The sequence below is a fragment of the Acipenser ruthenus genome, chromosome 27 (genome assembly GCF_902713425.1).
Source record: "Acipenser ruthenus chromosome 27, fAciRut3.2 maternal haplotype, whole genome shotgun sequence".
In the NCBI taxonomy this organism is placed as follows: Eukaryota; Metazoa; Chordata; class Actinopteri; order Acipenseriformes; family Acipenseridae; genus Acipenser; species Acipenser ruthenus.
This window is the reverse complement of record NC_081215.1, coordinates 19,702,788-19,716,865: the sequence shown is the minus strand read 5'-3', so window position 1 is coordinate 19,716,865 and position 14,078 is coordinate 19,702,788. Positions and strand designations below refer to the sequence as shown.

General features: G+C 36.9%; 1 protein-coding gene across 12 annotated transcripts in view; it reads right to left on the bottom strand.

Moving 5' to 3' along the window:
* LOC117432044 (pleckstrin homology domain-containing family A member 7-like) overlaps positions 1-14,078 on the bottom strand; it is a 113,216-nt gene that overhangs the window by 42,832 nt on the left and 56,306 nt on the right. For all 12 annotated transcript variants that reach the window (XM_059001801.1, XM_059001800.1, XM_059001805.1 and 9 more), the window contains one exon: positions 8,509-8,592. In XM_059001801.1, coding sequence (XP_058857784.1) covers positions 8,509-8,592 — 84 coding nt within the window. The remainder of the gene's footprint in view (positions 1-8,508; positions 8,593-14,078) is intronic.

Below are 14,078 nucleotides of genomic sequence, written 5' to 3'. Positions count from 1 at the left end.
AGCAGTGTTTAAAAGGTTGTGTCCTGGCATAAACCAATATTGACATTGAATCTTACACAAACACTGTATTTGACTACAACGTTATCACTCAGACAGTTGGTCATCCCTGTGTTCCAATATTTTTTTGTCATTAAAAATATGAGTGACATTTTAAATAGAATAAGTGGCGCAGTGGGTTAATTGACTAGCCTTTTCTTTCTGGATATCACATATGCTGAAATGGCCACAACTTTGCCCTCATTGTACCACAGTTCATACCACAAAACCCCCCATTCAATTCAATGTCTCTACCAATGCTTGATGGATGTATAGAAACGTATTCAGTCCCCAGTGCTGACATATCAGCAAGTTTATAAAGTAGCAATAAACTCAAAATCAAGCTGAAACATAAAGTACACTTTTGCTGTATACTACCCTACCATAAAAAAATACTGTAACATAAATATACCGCATACCTTAACATGAAGAAATTCTAGTAAAACGGGTGTTATAAATGACAAATTATGGTACTAATGTATTTGAATTATAGGTAACCCTATGATTATAAACAATAGCAAAAAAAATGGCAAAAGTGTAATAGTTTTATTTCTAATTATACTCTGTAATTGTTTGTTAATAGCATAATTAATAACATGATGATCTGATTTTTACATTTTTAGAAGTGCATACAAAAAAAAGGCTAGTTGGAGGGGATACTGCAACCAGAGCATCTTGACCTTGGCTTGGACCATTATTTTGTTTCATATTGAAAGTAGAGGGCCACAGAATACCGGATGGAAGACGCATTCCAATCTCTGTTCAGTGCCTCTGCAGCTCTGATTGAAATAAATCAAAGCACAGACTTTCAAAGAACCCTGAGAGCATCTCTGACAGTCCTGTCTCTCCTGTCACGAACGTACAGCCTGCTGCAGCTTAGCCCTGGCACTGCATCGTGGGTTGTTTCCCAAGAGTGAGAAAGAGTACAAAACTTGGAATACCATTAAAGCTGCGATACAAGGAAGATGTCCCACACTGCTTGTGTATTATTATTGGTGTCAAATTAGCTGCTGTAAGCACTAAACCTTAAATGAAACAAGTATTAACCTAACTACAGTAGTTTCTCATTTCTAGCTTTAAAACATGTTATTTACTGTATTCCTCTTCTGTGAAAAAACACCTGTTGGTTTAAAACTAAACTAGTCTTCTACTAAACCAGTTGTAAGCCAACTGAGGAGATGTAATTTTTGCCATTTGAGCTCTTAGGATTTCCATTAATCAAAACAGAAAATAAAGACAGCAAAATATTAGTAAACCAGGGCCAGTCCCTTAGTCTTGCTATTTTCCCACACAGCAAGGTAGCACATAAAGTAATTGACAATCCCCCACAACCACGTTTCATGCCAGCCTTGGGGGGGAGGGTCATTGACCAGGTGTACCACCTCGCCCCCTTCCTGTTTAATGAGGAGCAGTGGCAGTGCTCACATCACAGCTCCACAGAGCTACAGTCTGGGAGGATTGGAATTCAGCTGCAGAGCTGCCAGCCTCAGTGGAGAACCTCGTAAAGCTGTTTTTTTGACTGCAGTTTCCAAGTGGGCGCCCTGGCCACAGTAACAAACATTTACTTGTCTGGGAAAGGTGAAATTAAATGATCACGCAGGCGGGTCAAAATGCCATGGAGCTGCTTAGCTTTTGAGTTCTCAAACCAGCTGATTTAGCAGTTATGCGAAGCCCCAAAGCACTGATAGGATGTAGCAATGAGGACAAACCTAGATTTGATGGAAGGAAGAAAAATGGGATGTGGCGCAGTACAAAAACTGAAAAGTAAACGGGGGAAGGGATGACAGATTGTGATCATACTCTAATAAGATGTCAAAAGCCAGTACAGAAAGCCATCAGATAAATATTCTCATTAATAATTTCCCTGCCATGCATTTGAACAGCAAAACTGGCCAGAGACACCGAATTGGATTACTCATGAAGTACCATGCATTAACTGGAAGTCCTCACTGCTGATCCTTTTTAAATCATTTTAACACTGGTGTCACAATCATGTAATATCATGCACACACCTTATTCTTAGTTTTAGATACTTCAGCATGAACAAACATTACAGCACTCATGCCAAGCAGCCTGTTCTTTTAGTAATAGATCAAATATGCCACTTTCTAGAAATTAATTGTCATGGAGTACAAAACCTTAAAATTGCATATTAACACATGCTTATTAAAACCTATGACTGACTGCCCTTCACATAATCTAACTGCTGGCCAGGAGACCTTCATTTTCAAATTCAACATCAGGACACGGACAATCACGTTCTTGTTCATGAAAACGCTTCAGAATAGAAAATATACAAAGCTTCACATTTTTGTGACTCAGAGTTGACATTCTTTTACAACCCACAAGCGTGAACATTGAATAACCAGACCTTGGAAAATGCTATATGCTTCTCCACTATCGCACCATGGAAAGTGACAACGGATCCTTTCAATAATAAATGAAAAGGTGTTTCAAAAGTAATTAGGACCTCAACGGAAACAGACCGTGTTCCTTAAGTAGAGTGCACCCAGATCTTGGATCAACAGCTCAGCTCTTTCACAACTTCTGCATATCTTGTTAATGGATGTGTGAGCTTCAGGTTCATACCCTTGTGAGGATAAAACAGAGCTTGACTAAGCAGGGCTAGCAGCGCTTAACAAACTTTGCACTCCTGGTTTGCATTTCCCTAAGACTTCACACTTCCACTTATTCTCTATTTACCTGCTAGACACATGCGAAAAAATACATGACAGAAAACATCAAAAAGCTGGTATGTATTCTATCTTGGTATCTTTCTTCCAAACCTTCAATTTTCAAGCAACACGTTAGGTGATTGGGAAACACACGCACACACACATTGATCTGCACTGGGTTATCTGTAACTGATTCTGAGAGGCTCAGAAACAACTCCAGCCAAGTATATAACAGGCACAACAAAGCCAGCCAATATCTCAAGTGCACAGGACATGCTTAACACAACACAAGCATAGTGGTGGATGCACAGTTTATTTTGCAAAGTGAATATTGCTAAAGGACAAGAGGGCAATGGATCAATTCACTGCATAAAGGCGATGCATTATGGATTCTTCACTTTCAATCTAATTTAAGCATGTTAGAAGTGGATCAGTAGCTAACTGTGAATAATGTGGAAAGTGGCTGTAGTTCAGCTTCAAAACAGTCAATACTGGGTTGTCAATGACCACTGTCAAATGGTGGGGAAAAAATACTTGTATAGACACCCATGTGAGGAGACTACCTCTAGGTTACTTTCAGTTTTTCTATAAAATTCGCCATCTTGCATGGATTTGGAAGCCAGCTTTGGAATTAAAGCAATATATATATATATATATATATATATATATATATATATATATATATATATATATATATATATATATATATATATATATATAAAAAACTAAATAAAAAAAAAACAAACCTTGCCCTTGAAATTGTAAGCCATTCACCGACTATCATTCCAGGTTTGAGTTCCATCCCTAAACAACTGTGATTACACACCATGACCTGGCACTGATTCATTGAGACGCCAGTGGTTTTCTGAAAAGAATCCCAGGACTGATCGGGCAGATGGCTCCTCTGTAGCAGTGTATGTATATTTCTCAAAGGATCAGGACGTGAAGTAATTTAGCAGCTAGGTACGGGACTGGAATACCAGGCACTGTGTCAACTGGGGCTACACCTGGGAGGCAAAAAACCTTTGAAACGAAGTGTAAAAATTCTTAATTAAGCAGACACCGTCGGTAACTTATACAGAATATGAACTGCATGGTGCATGCTTTCTTTATAGACACTTTCAGGCTGTAGTGTATCATGAGGAAAGTAATTGTGTCATGTATATGTTGTCAGTGGCCAATAAAAGGACCAGTGCTAACTGTAAAATGGACAACAAATGTTTGAATAATTTGGAAACGTGTTGTGAGGTCGCCATGGAGATATGACGTCTCACAGCACACACTTTAGTTGAGGGGCTATGTGGGATAATAATGTGCTGTAGCATGCAAGCTTTCTCTGTGGGATCATATAATAGCTAATTAATAAAACTGCTGTCTGTTTCTTCCATGTATACTATATTTATCGCACTCTGTGGAATGCAGAATTTTCAGTAAGTGTCACGAAACACTGCTAGCTTTGCACTATGATATCCTTCTCCTCACAGAGAAAATTATCACCCTTATCATTATTGTGGGCCAAGCTGGTGCAAGCAAATAAATGCCACATGAATCCTATAACTGTTAATCGTCTGAATTGCCAAAGGAATGTGATCGCAGTTGATGAATGGCACACATAATGACTTGAAATTCTGCAAGAGACAGTTCAACTAATTGAGGGGCTATAATTACTGTCCTTCTGCCAGAATTATGCAAGGCCCAGCTGTCACTGATTAGACCGTTGGGCATCTTACCCTGACATACTGGAGAATGAATGCGCCAAAGACGACACAACAGGAATGAGAACTAATCGAAACTGCATCTCTCAGATGGGAGAAAGTAAAGTAAATCTGTTGGCTATTTAGAAGGCAAACAAAACCAATAGTTCTGAGCCATGTACCAGGAGACAACCAAAATATCAGTCATAGTACCATTAACTCCAAAGTGTTTTGAATTTTGAGTCAGAATCTAGATTGATGGCCTCTGCACTCAAGTGGGTTTGGGAGGAAAGTGTCAGGCAACACTTCACCTCATTGTATTTCAGTGACCGCTGCTGGACAGGCGCCCAATTAGACCAAACAGAGAGTAGCCAGGCTTGTCCTTCTCTCCTTGATAATGCTGCTTAGGTTGAGTGGGTGAAAAGAGGCGATTGGCTTGACAGTATTGATCTTCAGTCCTCCTGGTCATTCGGTGGGATGCAGGGGTGGCTTTTGATTTGGCAATTTTACAATAGGTAGAGAAACAGAGGTAAAATCATAAATAGTTTATACAAAAAAGAAGTTAAAATCAATGACAAAATACAGTATATACCCATACTGTGTGTCTTATGTATCTGATACCATTACAAAAGACACTGTGTATTTCAAACATGATAATTTGACCTCATCTTGGATCTAAATATGCATAAGTAAACCTACTATGTTCAAAACTAACAATTGCAATATACATAAAAAAAACAACATTGTGACTACATTACAGAATGAAATAATTATATTTATGATGTCCTAATATGATATGTAATACATTAATATACAGGTACTACATATACAACATGGCTTTTTCTTTCACAGAATATCATGGCAACGTACCAAAAGAGTAGCCTTTGTGAGATGCTAAACTGGAGACCTACTTTCCTATGTTACGTCTCTATGTCCCTAGTGTTTGGATTCTAAACTCCTGCTACCATAGTAACGGTAAGCAATGAGAGACTGCAGACAGCTATCTGGGGGTGATGGACTAATTGAACTTTTTTTTTTTTTTTTTACTGTGATCATCAGTTACTGCAGCTGTTAAAGGCAAGTGCAATTCAGCACAAGGGACGAAATAAAGAGAGCAGCCAATCAGATACAAAAATAGTGCAGATTGCAGCGATGAGAAACAGTACACTGCTGCTAAGTCTCAACACTTAAGAACGGCTACCTATGTTCCTACAAACCACAAAGATTTGAGCCGTTAATAACACACCCACCTATCTGTAACGATCCAGGATAAGGCTCCACATGCACAGCACAGCTGTCACTGCGCTAACACCATTAAGGAATATTGAATGTGTTCCCACTTGTCTTGGGACTTCCTTGATTCTTTAATGAACCAACAAGGATGTCCTTCTAATATGACATGTTTCTAAACGATCGGGTCCTGGCACCCTGTATTGATCTCTCTGTGATCGCTACTGACCAAACATCTTTGGGTTGGATTGGTCATTTACTGTATCCTTAGATTGTGAAGAAATTCTGTGGCTCAAAGCAGGCGTTTCTACTTCAAATCCTTGTTAATTCAACTACCTTTTATTGGTAGGTCTTTTAGTCTTGTTTGACAGCTGCTTCAGCAGGGACGCCCAAGTTACAATCAAGGTACAGATACAGATGGTACCAAATTCACAAAAAGCTATAAATAAGCCTTCACACGAAACATCAGACTAATGGCAAGTTCAGGATTTTTTGTAGTGATGGGTTTATACTAATTTATAGTGGTCTGATATTAATGACAAACTGATTCACATGCCCCATGCTTTACTATGCTGCGCATGTGAACCAAAAAAATAAATTAAATTGTTCTCATAAATATGTAGATAGCTATTATCAGACAATGTAAAAACATTATTATTATTATTATTATTTATTTCTTAGCAGACGCCCTTATCCAGGGCGACTTACAATTGTTATAAGATATCACATTATACATTATTACACATTATACAGATACACTATTATTTTACATACAATTACCCATTTATACAGTTGGGTTTTTACTGGAGCAATCTAGGTAAAGTACCTTGCTCAAGGGTACAACAGCAGTGTCCCCCACTGGGGATTGAACCCACAACCCTCCGGTCAAGAGTCCAGAGCCCTAACCACTACTCCACACTGCTGCCCTCAATCCACTGTTCTCAATCCTCGCTATTATATAATCTGTCCTAGATTTAGGACGTTTGTTCTATAAACACTGTATATAAATCATTCCAAAAAAAAAAATATACTTATTGAACTGAGAGAACAGATCAGATTTGTACAGCACTGTAAATTCTAATAGAACCTTAGCTAAACAGGACTACACATTGTGGGGCGTCTATGATTCTGTCACGTCTATTGACACGTTGATTCCTAAACACCCTGTTGACTAGGGATCGAAGGACTGTTGGAATTGATGTTATTGATGCTTTTGTTGTGTGCTGTGCCTTCCTAAAAACAGCAGCTGCTGGTGATTTATTCTGGATGTTTGGAGTCAGCAGAGAGTGACACACCAACAAGTGCCCCCAGAGTAATGTGCACACTGCTGCGACTCCAGCAACCACCTCCGTATCCGTATCTAGACAGGACTGCTGAAGTTGCAGCTTGGAGGATTCTAACCCCTCAATTGCACTATTTTTATCTCTGGAGACAAAGTAGTTTCCAAGTTTTTCCACATTTTACTTTGGTGGATAATGCTTTTGCAGCACTTATCAAATATGAAAAATAATAAATTATGATTAGGATTATTATTATGGATATTATTGATAATATATATTTTTTATCATAATGGTGAGGCATTATTCTGCCTTAATGAATAGCTGATAGGAAACAAATGTGTGCTTTGTGTAAATAAAGAACTCCAATTTAGGGGAGCTATGTAAAATGATGTCTGTATTCTAGCAACATGATCAATTATAATTATACCATTTTACATCTGTAACACTAACAAGTAATGGAATTATATGAAAAAAAAAACAAGGGTCAGTATTTATATTAATAATTGGGTTCTGAAGCTGCAGACTTTAAAACCATATATCGTCAATCCATAAATTCAAAAAAGCCTGTCCTTTATACTGCCTCTCTGAATTAAAAAGGCCTTGTAAAATGTTATCAGTATAACAAACTATGTGAAAACAGCATTGTTTAATCTCCAGAAAACAAACAAACAAAAAAAAAAAACTTCTGACTTGCTGACATCGAGATTAATCTGAGGAATAATACGTTAGATACTTTAGAATACATAATTACTCCCTTGGTTACAACTGTTTAAATTAATTGAAAAAAGGTATTTAATTAAAAAGCACCGTGCCTCCTTTTAATACTGCAATCCCGTTAAATGTTTCTCTCAGAGGAAAACAACCTTGAAGGAACCGCATGCAATCATAAAAGAGTAATTTGCTTTTTCTTCTGGAAAATACATTATTTTAAAACGTTCATGGAAATGAGGTATAACACCTCCTAGATTATCCTGTAAGATTTCCTTTCAAATGTAATGACTGGAAACTGTATACATATGGAAATAATCTGTGAATTATGTAATTACCTTAAAAGAAAAAAGAGGATTTCTTTCCCCATGACAAATTGTTCAGCAACTAAAAGGTAACTTGCCTCAGAATAAGGCCGACACAATATAGAGTTCTTACTTTATTTTAAAGCTGCATAGCGGACAGGCAATCCACAAGAATCGAGCACATATTACAAACATGCATACCAGGACATTTATAAGCGCCAGCTAGAATTAATTGCTTAACTGCATTAATTGTGTTGCAGTCATAACTTCTTCAGAATAAATGATAGACATTGACTATCCTCCAAGTAATATCAGATCCCTCCTGGCATTAACAACTCCTTGTCGGAAAGGTGTGAAACCTGCATAAAGGCACCTTTTATTACTTTATAAATCTATATATTAAAGTAGACTATTGAACAACACAACATGATTGTTAACAAGATAGTTGTTGAGGTCTCTTGAAGATGTGACCACAAAGGTGATTTCAAACTACTGCACTTTGTGTAAAGTAAATTGTAATACAATCTAATTGCATTGCATTAACTAAAATAAGTCACTAATAAGATGGAAAATGACTTACTGTTCTTGAAGGATAAAGTCTGAGTTTTCTGGAGAGCTCTGTCCAGTTATTGGATGTCTAAATGTGACTGTTCTCTGGTTATGGCTAAAGGGGAAAAAAAGGATAAGTGATCATTAGTTAATTTGAATACATCAATTGCAAGTTTCTCTCTTTTAGACTGTTTCCCTGCCAATGTGAATTCTGCATATATATATATACACACACACACACACACACACACACACACACACACACACACAACAGTAGGTTTTAAGGCCTCTCACGACTCTCACAGGTGTGTTGAATCTCCTAGTGTCCTGCTTTTAACTTTGGCATTTGCAGGTTTTATTATCTTTAGGATATCCACAACTAAAACATTCCAAAACAAAAAATCTTCCAGGGTAACTTTCATGTACAACAAAGAGGTAAGTACACTGGATAGCACCAAGATCACGTACACCACAATATCAACGAATAATACATTAATTCTATAAGACTAGCTAGTTTTATACTGTAAGGCTCTTTATGTCCAAAATCGTTTTTTAATAACATTTTACCAAAACAGGATATTATTATATTGCATTGAAAGACAATTGAAAGACATCTTGTTGAATAATGTAAATAACTTAATTGTACTGCTTCCCATTTAGAAACCTACATTTGAACCCAAATGAATAGCTGGACGAATCTCGCTGTTCAAAGTATGCTGCGTTGCTAAGGAAATGCTGAGCTTGATATAAGGAAAGGAGTTGCACAAATTCAGCTAATTTTATACACATTTTATGTTCCATACATGTATTTACTTTACAAACAGAATACAACCTGAACATGCATGGAGTGTTGTGTTTAAATATCCTCAGCACTCATTTGGACATTTTCTCCAGATACAGTACATTCGCAATTAGCAGTCGGTTAGGTTGGTGAGTAAATGGAAATCGCAAATTGACTAAATTGTTTGGCACGCTAACAGAAGACGGTTTAAAGTATTTAAAACTAAGAATTGAGGGTGAAGTTGACTCCACACCCTGGTCTAGGGTGGGGACACTTAAACCTCCATTACTGTGTGTCAGCTGCTTTATGGCCCACATTATTCAACATCAGCAGAGACAGGACCAGGAAGTTCAAGGTCTGGTCTAGAATACTCCAGTGTTGTATTTCATACCCAGTGTTGTATTTATTAATCATCAACCTTCACATTCATCTTTCTGTCTTAAACATCAGAGACTGTACAAAGTCATTTGTTAAGAATAGGTACATGTCCAGGTAAAGGTTAAACATTTAACTTGGGGTAAAGCCTCAGTCCACCATGCTCCAAATGAATGGGCTGTAAAAATCTCACACAACTTTTTTGCTAGGTGGAAGATTTATGCGACAGGATTTTTCTCGCACTCACTAAATCCTTCAGTATAATGCTAAGCTATGATCATGTAGGCAATGCAAATGCAACACTAAAGGGTACTGAATCCTTTTCAGGAAGGTTCAATACTCACATCTGTGACTACAGCATGCAGCACACTCGCCAGAGAGACTATAATTCAGTTTGCAGTGCAGAGGCGTAGAAGTGATAACTTACTAAAGACTGGATTAAAGAATCAGAGTTCAGTTTAAGCGCTATCTTTTACCTTTAAGAGGTCAAGCCTCTTACATTTTCAATACAAAGCCAATAAAAGAAATGCATTTTAAGACGCAAAGGCAAACTTCACATATGATTTCATGTTTTCAAGTGTGTACTCATTTTAATAAATTATTTTTTTATTAAAATATTCCTTCTGGATACACAACTGAAATGACTCATTTACAGTCTTCAGTGCTGTCAGGAATTCACCAGTTCTATAGTGTTTTTTTTAGAATGTAAACAGCTGGTAAGTCTCCTTAATAAAACCATGCATACAGTAGCACTACTCATCAGCACTGTAGACATACTTAAAATCAGAAACAGAGCAAGTCCAATGCACAAGCAGCAATGGTCCGCAGGTGCATCAGCATTACATTTCTTTTAAGACAGTAAAACACTTTGTGGTTTCCTCAAGCTTAGCTTTTTAAGTTGTTTTTTTTTCTTTTCATACCGGTTCTGTGCATTCATTTTTACCAGGTGAGATGCCAGTCAGTTCAGAAGGTTTAGGGTTCCCTTTTCCAACAAAAATTCCAATAAAAACCACATGTGATCACATATCTCTGGCGCTCTCAGGTGCCTTTTATGCAAATGTACGCCTGCTAGGATTCGGTTCACTAGGTTGGAAGACAGTTCTCTTTCAAAACTCCCCTGTGTCTTTCAGACACCCATCAGGAACCCGAATACCAAGTATCCACGTATAAAAAAAAATGCATGCTCTCAAAGAAACACAAAAAACCTTTTACAGAACATTGAATTCTGCCACTATTTCAGCTTTTTATCATAAATATATAGTATGAGTTTAGCAATTTACTTTTTATAAATTAGACATACAATTACAGGTTTTTTTTTTTTTTACACGTTTTTGTTAACACTTTTCCCTTTAAAAAAAATTATATATATATATATATATATATATATATATATATATATATATATATATATATATATATATATATATATGAAATGTGCTATTTGTCCAGTAATGTGTTGTCAAATAGGCCACCACCTGTGAATTAATAGGCATAGGTACAATAGTACTGAGAATCCTCACAATTATTGTTATTTCAGAAAGACGGATCATGTCAAACATTGTGCTTTAGAAAAAAACGTCAAGGTCAGCCACAAGGCATGAGCGAGGCGATTCACTGTCTCTAAAGGAATTATTATTGCATGCCTACTGTGTCATTGTAAAAAATAATCCAATTACTAAACAGATGGTATGCTATTTCTAGTAAAACTGGTTAAATGCAAAAGGTTATGCATAAAGGTTAACTGTTTTCCTTCCCCACAACAAAGAAACTGTATATAATCCTCTGTCAGCTCCATTGGCAAATGTCTTTTTTTCCCCCCACTGGAAATGTGCTTTAGCAGGAATTCAGTGTTGCAGTGAGCATAAGCTACTGCATCATGAGGTAATAATCACCAAATATTAACACTGAAATTGGTGTGGGAACACATGAAAAAAACAATATGGTAATAGTATCACAGGACATATTCCAGCAAGAAATTAATTTTGAGCTGAACACTGTGGGACACTGCAGCTTGTAAATACACCACAATGCCTCTGCATTAGTCATGACATATAGTACTCAGTAATAAACTCTACTACAGGATAGTGGGAACAATCAGCGGTCTATCCCCCAGCATACCTGAGTAAAACACAGCCTGCCGACTGCAACAGCAACTGGCACTACCCGATAGCATACTTTTCATCACACTTTCCATCCCACTGCTTTACAGACCTGAGAGTGCCAAACGAATACACTGGCATCAATTCAGGACTCCAGCATCTGTGTAGTCTAGGATTCTTTCCCATTGTGATGGTAACCCAATCCGCTGTTTCAGTGGACTGAATTTAAACCTTGTTCAGGAAATGCTATGTACTTGCCAGGCTGGAGGTAATGCATGATTTCACAGCTATTCCTGTACTGTGTGGGACTTAAAAAAAAAAATAATGTGGTTTGAAACGTCTGATATCCTACCAACAAACTGTTCCTGCATTTCTGCATCCTGCTTTCTGATGTTGATAGAATTTATTTTACAAATAGCAGTTAAAGGCAATTTAGATATTCAGGTTACTAGTTTCTGTTTTTAACTGCATTATTTCTCTGTGAGTTTTAATAACTATAGCCATCAATTATTATATTCAAGCACCAATTATGGCCTGTGGGTAACAAAGATATCTTTAATATCTTGAGATGTGGAAACTCATTTTAAAATGATGGTGAAATAATTAATATTCCCTTTTAACTTTAATAAAATAGTATGTTTCTGTCTTTGGCTAACCAATAAATCAATCCAGATTTGGATTTCAGCCACTACACGAATGGATACTATGTTTGTTCACAGATTTATACAAAATTAAATGGTATTAATTCATTTCAAACATTTACATCCTAGTAAAGTAACCTATGTTTGTAATACATACTGTATGACAAGGGCAATGGCAAGAAACAAAAACGCCCTAGAGAAATTCTGTAATTCTGGTACTAAAAAGTGTGAGTCTATATATAGTTTGATCCTGAAATACACACACACACACACACGCACGCACGCACACATTGTGTAGGTTGGAGAGTTCATGAAGCTGCAGTAGTATCAAAAGTATGAATGGCAGGCAGTAACATTCCAGAATGCATCTGTGGCACCACATATACCCACCTATTGTAACTATTGTAAATAGGCATATAACTATACTGTACTTTAAGATACAATTAGTTAAACAAGTATTCATATGGGCAGTTAAGGTTTTAAGAAGCTTTCGAAGGCGAAAGTACAGGCTGCATTACACTAAACAAAAACTAGATTCGACTTTTTGATATCCTTGATTAAAAATTGCTATTCTGAACCACATCCGGTCAATGAGCTTCAGCAGCAGTAAAATATAAATTTACCCAGCATTCCTTGTGCACCAACAAGAAAGTGCTTGCTCTGCTGATCACAATTAATCTCCACTCCGTAGTTTATATGTAGATTCACAATCCATTAAGACTGCAGAAACTGCCAACTGACAAGAATTAAATACATAAATAAAAAGCCTGGAAGAGAAGATTTTAAAGGTCTGCTGAGACCACAAGTACAGTATGCAATCAGCTCCAGTACTCACAAACGTGTCACTCCTCAAACTGACAACCTGTGGTGCATCTAGGAAGCCTACAGAGCTTTCAGAATAGGAATACCATGCAATGTCCCTATAATGAGGCATTATTAATGTTTCATTTGTGCTCAATTAATAATACTTAAGTTTGATAAAATAATTGTATAACATTGTTTTATACATCATCTTTGTTTTCTTGTAGTTTTTTATTGCATTTTTAAAAATTAAAACATTTAACTACATCTACAAGGCATCTCAATGTCTCCAGCCACACACACACCTGTAATCAAGTGTACGAGTGACACAACAAATAGAATGTGGCCATGACTTTTCAGGGTATAACCAGTCACTCTATTTGAAAATTTTACCTGTAGCAAAAGTCTTTTCTAGGATTTCAAAGAAATCCTATTAACAAAACTACAAGGTAATGCTAAAGGAAACCTTTTGAACCCTGACCCTTTGCCACGAATGTCACAGCCACACCATTATTTTGCCATATAAAGAGGTCTGACATTTACCCACGGTGTGTAATTACAGAGTTCACTGAGGTACAGGTCCAAAAAATATGTTTTCTGAAAGGTTATACTGGTAGGTTATAGTTGGCATGGGTTGTGACCCAAACCATTAGCAAGTCTCTGTATCAAAGTTTCCAAACACAAGGCCATGACCCACAACACCCAAAGGCTAGGTTATATCAGGGTGTCTAAAATAAAGTACTGTGCTCTCTCTCTCTAAGAGAGAGTAATATTTCAGAAGGAAAACAACTCTTACTGTTTGGTTATGAAATATTTATTGATTTACCACAGGGGTTTATTTTTCACTGGCATATGCACATGCCATTAAACTATCAAAATCGGTACTTTTGTCTCTCCTGCTGTA